The sequence below is a fragment of the Bactrocera dorsalis genome, chromosome 1 (genome assembly GCF_023373825.1).
Source record: "Bactrocera dorsalis isolate Fly_Bdor chromosome 1, ASM2337382v1, whole genome shotgun sequence".
Taxonomy (NCBI): domain Eukaryota; kingdom Metazoa; phylum Arthropoda; class Insecta; order Diptera; family Tephritidae; genus Bactrocera; species Bactrocera dorsalis.
Genome location: NC_064303.1, coordinates 108,346,404 through 108,369,752, shown reverse-complemented (window position 1 = coordinate 108,369,752; position 23,349 = coordinate 108,346,404). Strand labels below are relative to the sequence as shown.

The following is a 23,349-nucleotide window of genomic DNA, read 5'->3' as shown; positions in this document are numbered from 1 at the left end:
ATGACTAAAATTGTTAAAATTAGACTTCCAGCAATCAATAATGAAATCTTATTTAACGCAAATTGAATTTATAGTTTTTCTTGCCTTTTCTTGAAAATTCGAAATTGGTTTTCGGATTATTTTAGATCTCTAAGTCAGTCAATATAAATGCACAACCCAAAGTACAGACGCCATAACTTTACTCTATTCGGACATTTGAACATTTTCTAATATTTTTTAGTTTATTTTATTTTTATTTTTATCCAAACAAAATGTACTACTATTTATTAATCTGTTTAATGCTTTTATATTACTTTTTTATTTTAAAAACTAAAAATTTTTTTATAAAAACCGCTGCCTAACTGTTCAATTCATAGTTTCCTTGAAGGATCCATCCAATAAGAAGTGCAAATTTAGACTAATCATACATACAAAAAGAATTTTGCAAAAACCAAAATTTCATATATTTACTAATATCATCATTGCGCCTAAAGTAGATTTCACAACGATATACTATACGTATATGTTAGGTGAAATGCGCTGAAAACTCACTTAAACAGGATTTTACTAACTCTTTGGAGGGTAAGTACACATGTACATAACTACTTGAATTTACTAGCCTTTGCCAAATCAATTCAGAATTTTATTTCCGTTTTGCAATGATTTTTTCCCTTGGAGCTTTTGCTTTCTGGATTGCTGTATATATTCAGGCAAATAGCCATATACGTATGTGTATGTAAATACATAGGTACATACATACATATATAGCCATGTACTTACCAACATATATAAAATAGCAGCAACCGCAATAACGACCAGCTGATATGAAATACCAATGTTATTGCTTTAACTATCTATAAAAATACAATCTCTATATACCTTTGTATTTGTGTGCGTGTTATCTATATGCAATTAAATCCAGCAAATATTTTATTTTTTATTTGCATGGAAATAGATTGCGCGTTTTTTTCTAAATACATCTTCCGCTTTAATATACGTAAACACACACATACTTGGATTTGTACTTAACTTAAACTAATCATATTGATATGTTTGCTTAAATCAGTTTTTATTGGATTTTTTTGGTTAATAAAACAACAAAACTGGCACAGCCTAAGAAATGTCACTTTTATAAAAACACTATGAGACAACAACTACTATCGAAACAGTTCACACCGGTTGTATCCCGTATTACTTAGCTTAGATCCGCTTTCTCCGCTGAAGAAGATAGTCTTTTAGAAACAGAATCTCACTCAAATTTACTGTTGCATTTCGAAAATCGTTATTTGAGATTATTTGCTCACTAAATATACAAAGAGAACTATAGTACACATCCTCCCTTTACAGAAAGTGTAGCAGGCTTTGAAGAGTAATTAATCTTTCGAATTGATGAGCAATCAGAAATAAATAAACAAATTAGGAAATAACGGCTTTATAATTATTAAAAACCATTTTTCATATTTGAGGATACAATTACATGCTTAAATAAAAAAATCCTACTTTAATTGTACTGCATGTATGTTATATTGTCTTTTAAGTACCTTCCTCCTAAAATATTTAACAAAACATTCACACTTTCGTCGGCTCTCAAAGCTGCAAACGTCACCTTTTTCCTCCAAAGTCAGTTCAAAATATCCCACTTGAGTTTGAAAATTATTTCTAGGATGATAAAGAGTTTCGGACTTATCTGTAATAGGTCAATTGAAAGTCCCCGAGCTAAAATATTTTTTTGGCAATTTGTCCTCTGCTTCAAAATATCGAGCATTCTTTTGAGATCTGAAAACAGGAAATAGTCGCTGAGGGCCAGTTCTGGAGAAAACGGTGGGTGTGGAAGCATTTCGAGCGCCAATTCTTGGGATTTTGTGATCGTTTTCACTGACTTTTGACAATTACAACATTGGCTTGGTGAAACAGCACTTTCTTTTTCTTCAAATGCTGCCGTATTTTACAGCGATTTCGTCCTTCAAACGCTGTTGATGATACTTCCTACAGCCGGCATAACTTTGTCAGGCGACTGTTGTATTCAATCTATTACTCTATTTGTGTTTTATTTATGCAATTCGAAGTGAATAAATCATAAAGAATTTAATATTATTTTGTATTCAGTATGTTTGGTCACCCGCGTTTGCACTGCTCTCGTCACCATTTACGTATAACTTTATATATTAGGTCTTTGGCAGTCTGAGGTTCTGTTCAGAGGTTTTATTACGTGGAAAATATTGCTAATAGTAAGGCAATTTTAACTTATTAAATAATTAGTAATACCCTTCAACGTAAGCATTTCTCACGCCTCCATGTATAATTGGTTGATATATGGTACAGTATAGGTGTGTTTGTAAATTACAAATACAAAGCGCCCTTTTAACGAAGCTCATAGGCTTAGCTTTTCTTCATATTGATTTATAATTTCATTTCATTCAAAAACAGATTTGTCTAAGCAATTTTCTTAGGAGACTATATGTTATACTTGTAGTAACTACTTATTAAAATTCTACATACATTCCACTCACCCACTTACAAGTATATTCATTCAAGCTCATATCCAGTTTAAGCCAGCTTAATCCCGTTAAAGGGCAGCTAACGTAATGCTAATATGCTTTAGCACATTTCATTATAAAAAAGTCAGCAGCAAAAACTACCACAATTGTTTTTATTGTTTGCGAGTGTAGAAGTTTAAGGTATAATTACCGTGTATGCGGTAAAATTACGGCCCGGCAATTTATTGTAAATTGCCCAGCTATCAGAGGTGTCAATAAATATGTATGATGTTTAAATTATACTCATTAAATTCGTGCGCAAATTGATTTTTTGAATTATTAGACTAATAGTTTGATTTAAAAGCATCATAACTGTCCATTAGTTAGACAGCAGACTATAATTATTATAGTTTATTATTGGAAAAACTGTTCACTTTTTAACAAGTAAATACACTTCCATTTGTCCTAATTGACAGTAAATATTAGCCGCCTCTTTTCATCAGATTTTAGACATTGGTTAATCGAACAAACAACTGGTATAGATAAAATTGTCTGGTATAACAATTTCACATATTAACTGAACTGTGGTGTTTCTTTGACCGATTCTAGATAAAAAGTTTCGACAAGAGACCATTTACAGCAATTACTGATTTGATTACGTTTCTGAGAGTCGCTAGAATTCGTACTTGCTTTAAATTTCTGGCTTCTAGCCTATACTCGTATAATATATTTTCCATGTCATTGCCGCTACCCGATACTTAACCGTCTGTGATGATTTTTACAAAAACTTAATTAATCTTAACAGCTGTCGAACCCGACTTTACTATGTATTTTTTCTCATCATCGAACTATTTTTTATACGAGTTTGATAGCTAGTTTCGAGTAATTCTCAATGCATTCAATATTTTGTCTATTTTCACTATTTTTTCCTACAGTTGCTGAAAAAATCGATCAATAAGAGTCGAATAGTTTTTATGTTTTTACAACCGTGGTTTTGGTTAGAATTTTTATTGCTATAATAAATAATATAAAGAGAAAATCTTAAATTCACCTAATATTTCATCGTTAAAATCAAATTTTTAAGACAAAAGACCTCAATATTTTTTTAATTTATTTGGAGATGGTCGTCTGGAGTTTTAAACTGATTCATTTACCGCGAAAGTTCAGAAAATTTAAAAAATACAAGACTTGTTAGCTGTTTAAAAACCAAATCAACTCAAAAGCAAGTAAGTATACCTATAAATAAAGACTTTTATGGATCATAAAATATAATATTTGTCTCTTTATAGTAGAAACAATAAGATGTGGAGAGTTCATTGCGGTTAAAACTAGAAAAAGAAATATCCCGGTGAGTTTTTTCATATTTTTCACATTTTTTCGTAATTATAAAAATATAAAGCAATCCTTATACATACATACATATGTACATATAGTATACTTATATTTTAAGTGCTCATCATAAGTTCCATTATACGTACATTTAAAATACAAATACTCGTATGTGCCAGAAAACCGCAGTATTTCCACAATATCGCCTCAGTCGAAAAAATTTGCAAACGTATAATGCTTTCCTGACCTGTCTTCATTTTTCACATACATATGTACATCCAAATATCAAATGAAAACTTACCCCTGTATCCAAAGATGTCTTTCATAATTCCATAAAGGTTCGATCTACAGAAAATACATCAATATCATTACAACGCAGGCCTTGTCTTACAAAAAAAAAAAAATACGAGGTTTATATCTTTTAAGAAAAACCTAGAGATTACCATCCAGTTGACCATTTTCGCATTTTTTTTTTCAGTAACACTAATTGTTATCCAACCTACTGCACAAAAATATGTATGCCCGTATGCATGTATATAAAATTACCAAACATTAGTAAAGCTTTACTACACTGAGTTCTAAACGGCAAAAAAGCTTCTACTTGTCTTCTAATATTTGAACCTTACCATTAGAAGCTTGTGAAAGTTTCAAATCAAATTTTCCGGCAACACAGGGTGATATATGCATGTCATTTTCTTATTCATTGACCGAAATGAGAATTGGAGGAAGTTAAATAAATATTTTGTTGATATTCGAAACATATGCTTATTTCAGATATTATTCTCTCTAATATTTTTTCGGCCATTTTTTCGTCTAAGATATAGTATATAAGTATATTTATCATAAGTCTATATTTACTTATGATATTCGTAATTCGCAATTTTCTTTATTCACAATTTCTTTACTCCATATGTTTGGAACCTATTCTCTTGCCAAAAATATTGTATCCAATCTCAAGAGAGTATTTGGATATCACATTAAAGTCGTAAAACCGCCATTTTGATTGTCCTAATTTATATTTTTATACAAGTTTTTCATCGATTGGTTACTATCAAAGGTTTAAAGAATCAAAGACAAGCACCAAATATCAATGTAAGAGAAGTTTTGTTCAGTACAATTTAGTAGAAAATTGCAAAGTATGATGGGTTTCGAATAGCAATTACCCGTCTGAAGAACAACAAAGTGGCAGAAGCCGATTGCCTACCGGCCGAACTATTCAAATACGGTGGCAAAGAACTGACGAGGTGCATGCATCAGCTTCTTGCAAGATGTGTGAAAGACTGAAGCCCACCGTCAACAAACTGATTGAACCTTATCAGTATGGCTTTAAACCTGGAAAATCTACTATCGACCAGATTTGCACCAAGCGCCAATATCTTGGAAAAGCCGCCTTCGACAGCACGAAAAGAAACAGCTTTTATGCCACTATGTCTGAACTTAGTAGCCCGGCAAAGCTAATGTGGTTGAGTAAGCTGACGCTGAGCAACACCAAAAAGCTCCGTCCGGATTGAGAAGAAACACTTCGATCTGTGCGATACCAAGCGATGTTTCAGACAAGGACACTACCTATCGTGTGACTTCTTCAATCTATTGTTGAAGAAATCAATGCGAGATGGATGATGCAGCTTTCTCCAGACTATAGGAAGTGAAGCGTATGGGTCTGGTTGTGAACGAGGGCAAAACGAAATATATCCTGTCATCAAACAAACAGGCATCGCACTCGCGACTTGACTCACACATCACTGTTGAAAGTCATAACTTTGAAGTCGTAAATAATTTCGCCTAGCTTGGCCAACAGGTGCTACTTTGGACTGAGTAGACAATTGAAAAGTAAAGTCATTATTCCCGTCCTGCAGTATGGTGCGGAGGCATGGACAATGAATCACCTTTAGGAGTGTTCGGGAAAAGTTTTTGCGGAAGATTTTAGGTCGAAGGAATGACGAGCTGTCCGAGATACATATAAGGCGACATTGGCATAGTTTAGCGAATTAGGAGAAAGAGCTTGCCCAGGCTAGGTCATACTCTCCGCATGGATGAAAACGCTCCAGCTCTGAGAGTATTCGACGCAGTACCCGCCGGTGGCCGCAGAGGAATAGGAAGACCTCCACTTTGTTGGAGAGAACAGGTAGAGAAAGAACTGGCTGTACTTTGTATCTCGAAATGGGGCCAAATAACGAAAAGAAGAAACGACTGGCGCGCTATTGTTAACTCGGTTTTAACGATGTCTACGCCAGTAAAGAAGAAGAATGTAAATAAATTTGCTTATCCCAAATCTGACATTCAATGTACGTACATACATGTTCTCATGCAAAATTACGGGCTAAAAATAAACGAAAATTTCCATCATAAAATTATATTCGATTTAAATAACCATAGAACCAAAAACAAATATTACTTAAAAAGCATTAGAGTTGAAAAAACACTAACGCTCATACAAATCATCGCAACATAATCGCATAAACCTCAGATGCATAGCTAGAAGCATATGTAAATACATTTATAAAAAAAAATCACTGAACAAACCAACGAAAAAGTATGTATATGCATGTATGTATGTAAGCAAATTAAATAAATGAAAGTGGTAATGACATCAATTGAGGGTACAAATAGAGCCCTGTCCACCCGCACGGTCCACATACGGCCTGTTGGATAGTCAACGCAGCAAATCATGAATTGCTGCAACAAAAGCGACAGCAATAAGTGGCGACGAACTACACTGATTAGTGAGTCCATCAACAACAACAAAACACACAAGATTCACAGTGCAGTTTGAAACGATCGCGAATTCACAGCTGGACAGACAGATAATGGGCGGACAGTTGTACGCGTAGATCGGCCTTTTGTACGGCGACAAAGAAACACACATACCTTTGACTATATATTTGTATGGGATGTCAGTACAATAGCCTCAAAAAATTATAATGCGACACATTTGACAAATGAAATAAAAATAAAAGTAAAACAAAATTTAATGGAACTAGTAAACACTGAGCGAATAAATCAGAGTTCGTAAAAGAATGTAACCGGTGGATACAGGTGAATTTAGAAGCGAATTTCGAGTGCCTTAAGATCGTGAGTAATGCACACTGGTCCACGCTAGGACCAAGGCAAAATGTAAAACCATGGAAACATGAACAGGTACTCCATAGCTTGCTATTTGCTAGATTTCCCAACTAAAGACTCCCTAAAACTTGAAACCAGGACTTAACAAACAATCATCGCTTACAAACAGCAGAACTTGTACTGCTTTCTTCAATGTTAGCAGAGGTTAGAAGTAAAAAAAAGTTCGTTAAATACTACTGTGGTCGCAGATCTGAAAATTCTATAAAGGGGATGTTAATCTGTTCCAGTTACCGAACTGCCCAGATATTTATACATCAGCCAACTGTTTTTGGATTTTAGATAATAGGAAAGGTCGCCCTACTACATTACTGATAATTTCGCCAGTCCTAACCATAAGGAGCTTGGTTTAGCGAACGAACCTCTACCGGGACTGATACTATCCAAGTAGTATAAATTGATCCAGAGAATTTAATCTCATTAGTTTTTGTGAGGAGAAAAGAAATTACTTCTTTTTCTTAAAATTTCAAATCATAAGAGATAAATTCATGAATGAAATTCTTGCCACTAGGTGACAAGCTGAGATCTTGAACCAGGTTAGACAATGACATTTATGAATATTTAAGTCCATGAACTATCCCTGTGCATGTACCTATCTTCAAACACGATCCCTATCGTAAGTTCTATCCCAAAGGCTCTAACTGGTGACTCCTACCACACCGTACCTATTCTAACCTTATTTGAAACAAAAAAACAATATCTATTTTATTGTTTACCTAAAAATCAATTCAATTTCGAGTACTATGCTGATTACAATATACATGCATTAACCGACCTCCTCATTATCATGTCACTATTCGCACTTAAAACATTCTTTTAATTCTCCGTATTCAAAGTCGGTTAATTCTTTTATTTGGTTCGGTTCTTTGTCACCGATCAGGAAGCGCACTATTAAGTTTAATTAGTCGCAGTGTCGCTGGTTTTTCGACCAGACTACCTTCTCGCTCTAGTTTACGCTGGTCAAGACCGCAGTAAACTGATCCGCCTGAAAGTGGCGGTTACTTGGATCCAATGGCGTCCGTTTCGCACACGTCGCGTGTAGCTGATGTCAGATTATATCTGATGATCGCGTTGACAAAAGAAGCAGTTATCGCAAATTGAATTAACTGACTTGGAAAAAATACTACATACATATGTACATATGTGTTTGAGTACATTTGTAAGTGGAGGAATGTGTAATAAAAAGAATTATTAATGAATAGCAACAAAGAATTGAGTTGACTATGCAACCATTAAGAGTTTAACGAAACTAGTTTTCATATGAAATTACTAATTATGACTAACTGGTAGACATATTAAAGAAGAGAGAAAAGTAATGATTTAATGTAAATGTTTTTATATATAAGATAAACAATTAGATAACGGTAAATATTTGGAGAAGACCACGGCGGATATGAAACAATAAGCGCATCGTGTTCTCATGCATGTTCAGAGAAAGTTTGGAATATGAAACTGGCTTTAAAAAATGTATTTTCTGGGCACATTAACTGAAATTGCTTTTGAATTACAAAATACACCATTTCCTATCTACGAACCTCTTCTCAAAAAGTCCATCAGACATTTTGATTCGAAAAATATATTTATGGGTTCTACTAACACGTATACATATATAACACAAGTGATATATGTATATTTATGTATTTTAATTAACCGAAAGTTACACTTCTTCAAAGTTTCCGATTTTGAATCACTCGATTTATTGAAACTTTGTGATTCCATATTTACTCAACACCCACTTGAAGTACAGTCTATAGTATACTCGAACAACATAGGTTAGGTTCCGGCGGTGATCCCAACGACGAAGTTCATTTAGCAAGTAGAATGCCGAAATCTCGTTTATGGATCAAACTGAGAACTAGCCTGTCCGTCCACATGTTTCGTGCACCTTAATGTTATCTCTCAAATGGAAGGCTCTACAAGCCTTATCCCGCCTGCGAAAGGACAATGGAGTACTTAAGTGACTTTCCGTGGCAGAAATATCCACGATGTCTCGACAGAGCCGAAGACTTTTCGAACAAGCACTGGAGGTTAGTACTACAGATCGTATTCTAATACACAGCGCCTTACGATTGGCTTTTAATCTCATATTGTTTTTCATGTTAATTTTCATCGGGTTCTGACCCAATGACAGCCGCCCTTGCTTACTTTCTTCCGCTCTCTTATGGTTTGAAAGTTTCGTTAGGCAAATAGTATCTTTAAATTTTGTCGAAACCCCGTCTTAAGAATTCCTCGAAAAGAAATGCCAAAAGCCGAATTGAGATTTCTGTTATTGACAACTTTAAAGCGATCTAAAACAGTAAAGTCAATCTCCCTGTGGACCAATTTTCCTTCTTTTTTATTGGCGTAGCCAACGCTTACGGGATTAAATCCAATTTTCCTAAATATTAGAATAACAGTTCTCGAAGACAAACAAAGCAAGCCTGCATTGTGTCAAAACTATCAAGTAACAATTATAGTTGCCCTCCACTCATTTCGAAAACGATTTTGTTTCCTTTTCTATTGCCATTGACCACCTACAAGGCTTAACATTGAAGGAAATCACTGCACAAAACACACAGCATAGCCTGTCAACGAAATGGGTTTCATATAACTAATAATCAGCTGCGACAACAACCAGTCAGTCAAACAACTAGCCGACTAACTAGCACAACCCATACTCGAGCAGGCGCCTACAAATCCGCGCACAAGCCAGCACTTGCCACGCCAGGATACTCCAATAACCTCTTGAACCAATGACTCAGATTTTGTATTGCCATAGCAGAAAGTGTGGCGGCAAACGGCGAAGTCAAATGCTCCACTTGGATATACACACTAGAGAGAGAGAGAGAGAGAGTAAAAACGAGGCAAGAACATAAGGCGCGAGCTTTGCGCTCCCCAAAGCTCCACTTGGCGCTTTACAACCCCCGAGATAAAGTTGTTGAGCGCAAACGATGACGACGAAGACGACTGAGCGCGGCACATTGCTGTGTTGTTGCGCTGCTTATTATAGATGCTTGCATTATTTTATCACTTGTGCTTGTTAGTGTAACGCCAAGCAACCCGTCTGCTGGGCCGAACTGATATAAACTTTAACAACGCAGACGAAGAGACTGAGAGTATGTGGCAGTCGTTGATTTTCTAAATCACAACAACAGTGCTACGTTTTCTTTGTGCAACCGCGTAACTCAGCGGGCGATTGTATGTTGGCGCTGCTTCTTCCATCCAATTATTTCGTATTCTTACCCCAATTTCTGGGGGTGTGCGCTACTACAAGACTGCCGTCGCCATTTAAACCGCACTCCGGGCTCGTTACACAGCGAACTCAACTAAACTAAATAAAACTCAACTCGAATCGACTCAACGCGACGCGACTCGGCTCGACGGCTCCACTGTTCTTCGACGCATAGTACACATTCATTTCGCATCGCGCTTTACCTCGAACGCGTGCTACGAACGCCGAACGCGCCACTCATTCGCAACTTTTGGTTGATAGTGTCGGTCTGAGTTAGATTTGGTGGTATACCAAGAATATTAAATTGAAAATTGAGAAAAAAAATATAATAATTTTTTTTTCTTCGAAAATTTTGATAAGAATATAACGGTGCAAAAATTACTGCCAAATTTATTGATTAACCGTTGATGGCACAGTGGTGAGCGCGCAAAGCAGTGTAGACATATAGAAATTTTTACTGTTCACAAAGTAGAATTTCTTTCGAATATTAATTAATTACGTATTGTTGTTGTTGCACTTAGAGGAAATTATATAAAATCAAATTTGAAATGCAGTCAACAATCCTCGCTAGCGTTTTGGTGATTCTATTGGCCGTACAGCAGGGTAAGTCAATGGCCGCGATACTGGATATTATACAACCCATAGTCGTTGTGTATGCATGTGTGTGTGTGTGTGTATGTACGAGCGCGAAAGTTACATAATGCTGAGTTGTACAACGTTTTCGTGCCCCAAAGCAGTGCCACAAACGAGAGTGGAAGGATATGCTTAATTTAAAATAAACTTTGCACGCCTCAAAATGTAGAAAATATAAATTTTCGTAAATAAAAAATTATATTTTTGCGAAATAATTTTCTTGAAACCCCGTTTACTTCAGTCAAGCACATAATAAGCAAACTTGCTATATATAGTATATACATACATACATTCAATATATACTTGTGCTGCGTCAAGCAACGTAAAAGCTGTGTGTACACATTCTCAAAGCAGATTAAATAATTTACTCTCTTCCTTGCTGCGCCAACACTTTGCTTGCTCCTCTTGGTCTCGCCTCAACTGCACTCAACTTATCTTAACTTATTTCCCTTTATTTCCTTATTCTCTTCGGCTCGCGCTCAAAAAGGAAAAAATGCGTCCTCTTCACAAACGCCCTGTTTTCTAATGAAACCATGTCCTCCTCCACCTCTCCCCCTCAAAAGTAAGCTCAAATTTCATATTGCAGTTTACTCATTTGTATTATTTGCCCTACAATTGGCGCTTGTGACATTTCGTTGCGTGTCATGCACATATTTTGTTGTCACAAACACCCCCACCCCCCCTGTTATTGTTCTCATGTTTCATATATACATTAACTACTTATTTATATACTCATATGATTTATGTACATATGTATGTTCTCATACTGTTTATAATATCACTACATGGCCTAGGTTCATTACAGAACCGACGGTATCATACAACAGACATCCTGTGGCTGAACTCTATATATAATATAAATTATAATAAATATTTAATACTTTAGACAATTTTTTGTTGGTCATTTATTTGGCCGATTTTGGATTTATTTACGTTATAGATCAAAAATATTACCTATTAAAGTTCAATATTTTTTCATCAGCAATATTATGGCTCTAATAGTCCACAAGTTTCTGCTAATGCTCTCTATAAACATGTGGTTTAAGATGGTTGGCATATTAGGCCAACGCACCCGATTCTGGTGTTGCGACTGCCAGCATCCACCTGGTCGATAGGGAGACAACCAAATTTTTTGTGTACGGATAGAAAGATATACCGCCTATGCACTTCGTCCACAGGTTCTCATTAGCGATAACAGAGAGAGAACACCCAACCTTTAGGAATAGTAGATGAGGAATTTGAAAGGAGAAGTTATATATTCACTTCACTCTCCATAGATCCCTAGATGTGCATAAAAGCTGTTTTGCCAATAATGCGTGGAGTATCTATAGACCATTGATTTGACGAATCTCCGCAAAAGGTAGCCTAAAGCATGCAAATAAAACGACCAGGTGTAAAACATCATCTTAACACTAATCTCGGAATCATTCATTACGATATTTGTTTATTAAATTTGTTAACCAAAAAGTCGCAAAACTGTTGGGCCCCATCCTCAATCATGGACCTATAAAGCTTTCGGCATACAGACCATACCAAAACAAAAAGTATCTTGGAGAGTTTCACAAACTGAACACACATACATATAAAGAAACGTTGCTTAGTTACGAATCCTACTTACTTACTTCTATAAAACTGAATTTTGAGAAAGAGGCCTGGTCCACAGAAAAAGCTTAATTGACAGAATAATAATAATATGATTATTATTTATTATTATTACCGAAAAAATACCTAAAAATCACTTCCTTATCTAAGAAAAGAAAAATTTGATAAAAACCTTCGGATCAATAAGAAAGTGTATATTACATAGATAAATACTCCTAGATAGTGAAGATTGAGGTTTTGCGCTGCGACTTATGGTGTAACTGTATTGTGCTCTAATATTAATAACAATCGTACTATTTTTGTTATACGAGTATTCTTAAGGGTTCACGGATATACTATAAATACATGTTTATATGGCATAAGTTTAAATATGAAAGATGGAAAGGCAGGAGGAATTTATTTTCTAATAATGTCTTAACATAAATATAGTAAAACTAAGTTAAACTTAAGTTAAACTAAAATTTGTGACAGTGGAGAAAAAACATAAAAATTTTATTGACATACTTCTACCTCTCCGTCCATTAGCATTCCATAAGCTTTTTGTGGTCTAAAATTCTTTAATGCATTCCCGCAACTTACTCGCTTCTCAGCTATTGTTCTACATTAGAAGAAACAAGCACAACTTACTTAACTTGCTGCTTTGTTCGTTGAAAGTTCTGCTAAAAGGATAATATAGTTTCACTCACACTTTCATAGATATGCACGTACAAGTAAAATTGCCTGCAGGAAACATTAAGGCGAAAACGATGGAGGCAAATCAAAGCAGTTTTGAGGAGCTTTATGGAATAAAAATTAATCATTTTGGATTGAACTGAATATTTATTTTTTAATGGGCATTTTATTAACGATTTTTCCGATTTTTTTTTTATTAAAAATCTACATTAATATTAAGTGATACAGTATGTTAAGAGAAATACTCCAGTTCATAGCTTACTATCATTAAAAAACTTATAGTATATGTATGTAATTTTTGTTTATAACTGAATGTCAGTCACGAAGTTGATTTATATGGCTCAGACGGTCTCAAAAACATTGTCACGTGATGATAGTTTCTAAGAATGTAACACAAGTGAGAGTGACGCCAATCAGGGAATGACAAGCCATCATAACGTATTAAATACATATGTATATGTTTGCGTAAATGTATGTGTTCTGTGTAATCAATTCAGGCTCCTATAAACAATTACTGTAATTGAAGGCAGCAATTAAATTGCAGTTCACAGCAGAGCACTGAGTATGATCGACGATAAGGGCAACAAATTTCATATTTATTTATATTTAGATATAATATTTTAAAGTCAGCAGAAATTTAAAAATCTAGGTTTTAAATTTCAAAGTAGGTCTTTTAGTTATGTTTCTATTTTTCTAATCATACATCTCTGAAATAGCGATCGATTCCTGTTTCTTTATTTCGAGTACAATTTAGTGAGTTTTTTTGAAACTTTAGTAAAATCCGGTATTTACAAAACGTTTAGTCACTTAAGTAAGCGATAACATTTTATGAAATCCACTAGGGAGGTACGCAAAGAACGGTTTTAGGAAGAAGGGGTTTAAAAAGCGAGACTTTCATTTCATTTGCGTCTCGTGTCAAATGAATAAATTTACGCGCTAGCGCTGATAGGCAAATTAACGCTCTCTTTTTGATTCGAACCGTACTTTAATTGTACTACAATGAGATCGTTGCTCCTACTTGGAGAATTGTCATTCTGTTAGCGAGTTGATGACAGTCATGAACGCCATCTTACCTTTTTTGCTTTTCTTACCGTTCGTCCGCAAAACGTCACTCGAAGAATACGTTGGTAGCACTACTATGTTTATCCTTCTTATCCCTTTTTTTAACCAAATTTTAACCGAAAACCCCCCTGAAAATTGTTTCTGCGTACGCCGCTGAAATTGTCCAACCTTCCAGGTTCGCCCAGCCCTCAAGACCTCAATTATTTTGCTACAATCATCAGCAAAAAAGAAGACCCGCTTTTGGTGCTAAACTTTACTTCGCTAGATCAAAGCCACCGCTGACGTCTTTAGTCCTTCACGTACAATATTGATTTATAAAGCTTGAAAAGAGTCGGGTTTATCGCTAAAGACCAATGTCTTCAAATAACCCCATAAGAAGTATTCTAAAGTGTTAAATCACAACTCTTGGAGGTCATTCAGTGTCACAATTTCTTGAAATAATCGGATCTGCAAACATTTCTCGCAATAACTCGGCTGTTGCATGTGCTGTGAGGCACGTAGCCTCGTCTTATTGGAACCAGATGTTGTCAAGATAAACTTCTTCCAATTGCGGCCATAAAAAGTCGGTTATCATCGATCTATGCATCTCTCTTTTGACCGAAACCGTGTCACCAGCTTCATTTCGAAAGAAGCACGGACCGATGATTCCATGATGATGACAGACCAAAAACCACACCAAACCATCAATTTAGGTGAATGTAATGACTGTTCAAGAATAATTAGTGGATTTTCTTCGCACCAGAATTGACAGTTTTGTTTGTTTACCACACCACTCAATTGAAAGTGAGCCTTAGCGGAGAAGATGATTTTCTTAAAAAATCGCTGTCGTTTTCAAGTTATTCCAAGGTAACATCCGTAAATTCACGATGCTTACGGTGGTCCAAAGGCTTTAGTTCTTCAGTGAAAACCATAAAAAAATTGCAGACCATATATTAAAAATGGCGAAAACAACACTTAGAAATTATATCATCGCTATTGGAAAACACTCAGCATGCGGAGGCAGCTTCAAGTTCCAAGGATCCTATTTTTACCTGCTTCTCGATCATCTGCTGATATTATCTTTTACAATTTATTTATTTTATAAAAAATGGACAAAGAATGTCAAATATTCTCTATCCTTGAGACTACCTCTCTTTTTCTCTCTCTCAGCATCCCTGGAACACACCGTACATCTAGTTATATGCTCTAAAAAGCACATTGTCCACTTCAATGGCAATAAACAAATATAATTGAAATATTCATTGGAAAAACAATGTTATTATCAGCAAAATTTGTTGTTTTCCATACAATTTCTGCAATTCACAAATTTGCAACACGCTAACAACGCCAGCGCAATGTGACTTTTCTAAAACATTTGTTAGAACTAGCAGCGGTTTACGTGAGAGTCTATACTTGAATGCACATTTCAATATACATACATAGAAATTTAGGTATGTACTTGCGCCCATTAAATTTGTACAGATTTTTACAACAAAAAATTAACTAAATTTGCAGTCGGCGCGCGGCAATTGCACTAAATTGCGTAATTTTTCTCCACCTTTTTGGGGTTTCACATTGTTTTTGTTGTTGTTACTTTTATCACTAGCTTTGGAGATTGAGTTCAATTAGTTAGTTAATTTTCACTTTATGAAGCTGGCAGGCGGTGGCTTAAGGCCCGAGACTCGTTGTTTCTTTCAAATACTTTGGATTTGCAGTGAATCTCCACAGAGTTTTACATATATATTTGTATATTTGTATATTCATGTATATTTATGCACATATGTACTTATGGAGGTCATAAGTGACAACTTATTAATGCTAAATGTCTACGAGACATGATCACTTTGAGGTCAAAGAAGAATTCATTAAAGAATCTTGACGAGTAAGATTTTCGTACAGATCTTAACAAGACATTTGCTTCTGATTCCTTAAAAGCTAGTTTAATAATGCTATATCTAAAAACAAATGTATTCAACGATAAAAACTAATATATATCAACATTCTTACGAACTTTTTTTTTTATATTTCCTACATATTCATAGAAAAAATATTCCTTATTCCACATTCCTTAATATTCATAAAAAACATAAATCAAAGGAACGTGACTTAACTAATTCATAAACATTCTTAATTAAATTTGTAAACCTATTTAGGTCCAGTATTGAGATTTAGATTACAGCCTAATGTTCTGGTTGCTAATGTCTAGGAACTTGGATGAATTTTTAGTCCGTAATACCTTATATCACTTCCTTGTTGAGATTTTACAATTTGAGAACAATTTTTCCAAAAAATTTTGATAAGCATGATTTTTAAATTCTGTTTTCACCATACAACTCTTGATACCGTTAATAATAACTTTTAACATTTGAGGTTACGAGTACATTGAGTTTGACAATGAAGTTTGACGTTTGTCAGACTACAACCCTGCGGTTTCAAATCCACATAACGGTTCATATTGAATGTATTTACGGTACCTTGCTTGTGAGTACACTAAATAACTGAATCAACTGAATCAGTCTAAAGCAAGAGCAAATCACATAACCATATCAATAAGAAATTAATAGTCTACTTTGTGTGTACCAATGTTTGCTTATAAGTAATAACAACAAATACTCATATTACTTACATTTATTTGCATTTGAATTTATTCTTGACAATTGGTCAATACTTTGTTTATTCCATATCGATATCTGATTACTTCGCGGCTTGCCTTGACAATGAATGCGGCAAGTTATTTGCATCGAGTGTCGTTTATTGTTGTCAGTTGAACAAACAGACATACATATGTATTTGTTGCACATACATACATATGCATGTAAATATGAGACAGTTGTAATAATCAAGTGTTTTGAGCGCATGACTACGACTCTATAAGGCAGAGGTTCAATTACTGTCGAGAAAAAATTCAAAAGAACTGGAAAAAATTGTTTCTTGAAACTTGAAAGCCGTCTCTACTTTTGAAATGCTATCGTCTGTTCTAGGGGGATATTTCGAATTATACAGGAATGCTCATCTTTCTTTGACACAGCTTCTAAAACAGCACAGCAAAATGATATCTTATTTGTTCATAAACGTATATTAAATATATCATGCTATTACACGAATTTGATTTGGATGGGTTAGTTTGTATGGCAGCTCTATGCTATAGTAGTCCAAAGTGAATAATATAACTGCTTGGCAGCCGATCTATATAAGAAAAGCAAGTACCGGGAATGGCAAGAGCTCAGGGGATTCTCACTTCGCAATAGCATTTTGTTTAAAAGTCATGAGGTGACCTCGTGGAAAGCTGACGACCAGCTGGGTCTACATAAGTAAAGCAGGCACAGTGCCTGGCCAGTGCTTAGGTGACTCTCGCGTGGCGATGTGATGTGATTCGGCGCGAAACTGGCTGCCAGCTGAGTCTATATAAGTAAAGCAGGCACAGTGCCTGGTCAGTGGTTAGGTGACTCTCGCGCCGCGATGTGATGTGATTGAATGACAGCTATATGCTATGGCGGTTCCGTCAAATGAGTAGCTTCTTGGGGAGAAAAAAACATGTGTCTGATCCATATCTCAAGATCTGAAGGTTCGTGTATATGCAGACAAATGGGCAGACGGGCATGGCTAAATTGACTGAAATCATCATGCTGATCGTGTATATGTCTGTTTTATAAAGCCTCCAACGTTTTCTTCTGAGTATTACAAACAATTTCTATATACCTTGTACACTTTTTTGTAATAATAAACATATGTATACTCACCCAAATCGACGAAATTAAAACTAATTGAGAAAGACGCTTCTCATTTCTTAAAAGTAACTCAACAACTGAGTAAAATGTATGAATAAAATCAGCTTCCAAGCACAGTCCATTTGGAATACTTAGTTTCATTTTTGCAGATAACATATTTATCATTTCAACGTAAATTTGTACATATGTATGTATGCAGCTCATACTACATATTAACCAATCTTTAACAAAAACAAACAAACACTTAAATGCATATTGAGTGCACTTCGGCGCTTATAAGCACGCCGCACAGAAATAAGGACGACTTTTGTCAATCGCACAAGCCTTTCTTCTTCTTCTTCTCCTCCTCCTCCTTATCCGCATACACATAAATATTCCATACCTTAATGATATGTCTCCACTTTTCTGCTTATAATAAATGTGCTTACCAATATTTGCACAAGCTGGCGTCTGAGTGTGCAATTAACTGTATAAGATGTACCGGTATTGTACCGTTAGCCTGCAATGTAGCACTCTTAGCGCTGTAATGCAATTACATAACCTCACTTCTACTGCAACATTTCACCCACCCGATAAGCTCACTATTCGTTAGTTCCGCTATTTTTAAAGCTCTGCGCAATTTGTTGTTGTATCGTTGCACAAAGCGTCCAGTGTACGCTTCAGCGCCTTTGTGCACAAAGTTAAAATTAGATAATCCATATTATAGCGAGTGCATAGCGGTAGCCAGCAGGTATTTGCTGTTGCCAAGCACGTCCTGCAAGAAGTGAGCGTGCAAATATGCCACTCCTTCGGTGGAAAGTGCAGGTGCAGCTGGTGCAAATATTGAGGATGTGCCATAAAGTATGCGCAGCTGTTTGCCATAAATCAATCGAGATCTTTTTAAATGGAGAGTGAGGTTTTTATTCCAAAGTAGGAGCTACTTGGTCATTGGACTTTATGATTGATGATCATTGACAAGTATCAGTCCGGTTATTTTGACAAAATGGATCATAGAATATCCGAAGCAGACAAGTCAAATCTCTGGATGTATTTTTGGCGTTGGTCCTAGGCAGTGTCCCGCTAGAACAGATTCAAATTTATGGCGTAGTGTCCTCTTTTACGACCTTTCCAGTTATTTGTGCCTAAATTTCCGCTAATAACCTCTCCGATTATCTCTAAGAATCTCAAAAGTTCAACAGATGTCTGGTCTGAATTAAATCCTTAAATATATCTAAATTTACATATTTATACTTTCATACATACAAATGAGTGTAGTGTAAACCGAAAGGACAACCCTTTATTTAAGGCAACAAATTAGGCACACAGCGTTGCTTTGATTTTCTTTCTTCCTTACACTTGGCTGCCTGCAATTTAACACTTTTAGATGACCGGTATTAATTTATAGATACTTGATAGAGCTAGTAAGTGTCATTAAATAGTTGTAAGAAAGAATTCTCTTTAATATAATACAAAATATTGCCTACGAAATAATGTTTTAGCACTGATTTAGCTTCTTTAAAGTTGAAGAGAACCGCTCGGAGTCGCTTGAAATCGATAAGCCACAAAAATTTAAGTCGGGAGTTCGAAAATAAGTTCTTTCTTGATAGATTAGAGCTTTAAACTAGGCCTGTCAAGGTGATTTCTACCGATTGGTAACCAATCAGTAGGCCGCTATCCCTTTGTACTCTAGGGTTGCAGCTATGAACCACCGATTAGCTTGGCAAACGTCACCAACAAATAACGCTTCTGCGGCTGCGAGATCTTTCTGGCCCAAAATGAACCGCAAGTAGTCCCTTAAAGCGGTAAGTGTTCTAATACCTACGCTCACATGCGGTTGGGTTTTGTCCAATGCAAATTACCGAAGCTTTCTGAAGATGAAATCAATCAAACACTCTCTTCCCAACGTTTAGACTGAGGTTGAAACATCTCGATAGAAACATTTTCTGCGAACCTGCCAAAAAGGTTCGGATTGTTTTTATCCATCTTCGCAAATTTGTGCTACGCTTCGTCGATGTAAGCCTTTAAAGCCGGGTGAACCATATCTAGGAGTTTTGGGAATCACATAATACCAGCATTCACAGACGTACAAGTGGGATGCCTCGATGCAAGTTTAATACTATAACCTAACCTAACATAAGCCTGCGGGACATGAATTATTTTAAGAGGGTTTAGAGCTACCCATGAGTTGATTTGCTCTGATTCTTTCGGTATCAGAAAATATTTTTTTTTATTTTTTAAGTTAGGAAATAAATTCTAGACCTACAAAGTTGTAATCAAACACAACATTATATACAAAGACTAATAACCTAAAACTTGTCTGCATTTCTAGGTGCCGCCATCAAATGTTACGTATGCAACAGTCACAAGGATGCCAATTGCGCACTGGACATACCGCCAGAACACTTACTCAAGGACTGCGAAGAGGATTATTCGACACGCGGCAAAGGTATACCGACCTACTGTCGCAAAATCTCGCAAATCATTGAATTCTCAGTAAATAACTGTAAGTACTTGACAACATAATAAATAACGGTAAACAAAATTTGTTGAAAACTTGAAAATATTGTATGGAATTTGACACTTTGTACAATTTTTGCTACTTGCAGTACCACCAGACAGTCGCGTCATACGCTCTTGCGGTTTTCTGAATCAAACATCGACCAATTACTGTTACCAGCGCGCCGGCTTTGGTGGTCGCCAAGTGGTCTGCTCCTGTGACAAGGACAATTGTAACGGTGCTGGTGCGCTCAACCTGTCCTTGGGTGTGATGTTCGCCGCTGCTGCCGCCAGCGGCTGGGCTGTGCTATCACTGCTGAAACGTTCATTGGTTTAAAGCGCCATTTTAGTTTGAGTCTTGCAAAAAACAAAAACAATTTTTTCAAATATTTCACTCAACACTAGCTTGGCTTGTTACACATACCGACAGACAGACAGAAATGTGTTTTTTGTATTAATTTCTTTTTTTCTTGCGGTTAAAATGATGTGATGTATTGTTGTTGTTGTTGTTGTTATTTAGCTTATTAACATCAAACTTTATTTGAAATGCTTGCGCTGCATATTTATTATTTACACAATTTCGTCACAAAATATAATTTGAATATATGCTAACCGCATACATACACACACATATACATACATACATACATACATACATATGTATATGTATATTATTTACGTCCGCTGAAGTACTATATTTAATTTTTAATAACACACAAACGCACATACAGTTAGTAAGGACAAAGATAAAGCGGAGGAGTTGTCGTCACTTAGCAGAAATTAGTAAAAAAAAACAAAAGCAAACGCCTCACCTGATGAAATTGGTTTTAAAGGTCAGTATCTATGCTTACAAATTTCCATACAAATGTACATATATACCAAGTGATCAAAATTGACCCGGACTGATCCATTTAAAATTGTGCCCGCAAACCGCATCGAAAAAGATGTTTTCTGGATTGGTAAAACGTGTTTTTGTTTGTGAGAAGTTTGATCTCCATTAAGTGAAAATCGTGAAGTCATCGAAAATTTGACTAAAGAAAGAATCTGCGCTTGAAAATCTTCGAGTAGGAGCATCAGGGGAACTTCGAAAGATCTCAACATCCATTAGCTTAAGAGTTGTTGTTGTTGTAGCGGCAAAAAATATTCCTGAAGCAGTTTCGAGGAATGGTGCTGAGTTACAAGTCTTGGTTGGATAAAAATTCGGGTCCCTCCGGCTACTTAGACTTCGACTATTGTGAAACGGCTTAGCCTAAGTGTCTTAGAGATCGTCTCAACACATTTTGGTTAATGTTTTAGTGTGAAGTGTGTCAACGTTAAAGTCGTATCCAAATACCTGAATCGTGTGGAAAAACGACGTCCGGTAGAGGACGTAAAAGAGATGCTTGATAACGGAGCTGCGGACCCTAAATTCATCTGACGCATCATAACTGGCGATAAGACGCAAGTTCAGGAAAATGTCCAACAATCTAGCGAATGGCGCTTCAAAAATGAGCCGAGAAAGTAAGAACCAAAATTCGCCGAAGGTATTGAAGGCCACCTCAGCTAAGGCTTATAACAAGTGCAGAATTCATACATAAGTACCATTCCAACGACAGTCGGGCCTACTTTACCGGAACGGACACAGATTTTTATGCGATGAAGGACGGTCAACTCGGCAGAATTCTGCCGAAACAACAACGACAACAACAAGTGTTTGCTTTGTCAGTCCGGGTCAAATTTGATCAATCAGTTTGTATGTACATATCAGTATAAAAGTTGTTAGCAACTATTAATACCGTTAATAAAATGTTTACCTCTTTACAGTTAACGCGCCCAGTTTCATCGAAGTACATACATACATATATAAAATTTAAGCGCTCTCCTAGCAAATAAAACAACAATAATAATATGTATATGAAAATAAACGTTTGATATAATAAAATCCAGTAGCAGTTCAGATTTTGCACAATTAGAACAAACAAAGTAAATAGCAACAAATGTGCGAAACGTTATATAAGAAAGCTTTAATGTAATAGATTTTTAATTATGGAAAAACAAAAATTTTATAACTTCGAAAAAAATACCGAATTCTGCTGCTTTTTTAAAGTAAACACTTTCAAAAATAATTGAATCCGTTAAAAATAATTAATTTGGAAATTTGTTTTAAGCTTTATGTATTGCAATACTATAAATTACTTATTTTATTACATACAAGCAAACACATACATAGATAAAACAGCAAAAACATTTAAACAAACCCACTTACAAAAACAACACACAAAAGCAATGTTTAACCAACTGTAAATCCACCAAGCCGTATTGTATTATTGTAGCGAATCTTTAGAAGAAGAACAGAAAAACATTTGAAACTGCATCGTTTATATGAAAAAAATATATACATACAAATATATAAAATTAAAATGGTAACAGCGGGCAGACAGTGCGTACATTTGGTGCCAATGGACGATTTTCGTTGTAAAGTCGTTGTAAGTAACTAATTGTTAAAATAAAGGTAAAATAATGTACTAAATTCACATGTATTGTAAAGTCATAATTTTGTTCTCGTTTTTGCTTTTAAAATGAAGCAAAAGCAAACAGCTGAAACCAAAAATTAGTTATAGTTTTGCTACGCAAGAAAATCGTTTAAATGCAAACATTTCATTTCAAATTGAAAATGTTTCGCATTTGATTTTCTCGTGTGATCTTTCTTAACTTTAAGCGATTATAAATGAAAATAGTTACAATTATAAAAATTTAAACGAAGAAATAAATGAAGAGTAAATTAAAATTTGACAAATAGCATTTTCTTTGTACCCAAGTACAAGTAAAATTTAACTATTGTAATTGTATATTACTAATAAACAATTTAAGGACTGGGATGCAATAACTTAATGGAACAAACTTGGTTATTAAATTAAATTTTGCAAAGGTGCGCTCCAGGCTTCGTGCACTCTCCTGTGTGTAGTTAAAAAAACTATCTGTGCGTAAACTGAAAAAAGGATTTTCAAATTATAAATTTCCGACGTTTGGGTAACAAGTTTTAAAAGCTTCTGAATATTCGTCAAACAATTTATATATGTACAAAGTGAATTTAACTGTAGTA

The 23,349-nt window shown here is 35.3% G+C and overlaps 1 protein-coding gene across 1 annotated transcript; it reads left to right on the top strand.

Annotated features, from left to right (window-relative positions):
* The first annotated feature begins 10,135 nt into the window (after positions 1 to 10,135).
* LOC105223093 (uncharacterized) lies at positions 10,136 to 23,043 on the top strand. Its single transcript, XM_011200716.4, has 4 exons — positions 10,136 to 10,719; positions 20,101 to 20,274; positions 20,378 to 21,100; positions 22,071 to 23,043. Exons 1-3 carry the CDS (start codon positions 10,665 to 10,667, stop codon positions 20,602 to 20,604), a joined length of 456 nt encoding a protein of 151 aa, XP_011199018.2. The 5' UTR covers positions 10,136 to 10,664; the 3' UTR covers positions 20,605 to 21,100; positions 22,071 to 23,043.
* Positions 23,044 to 23,349: the final 306 nt, after the last annotated feature.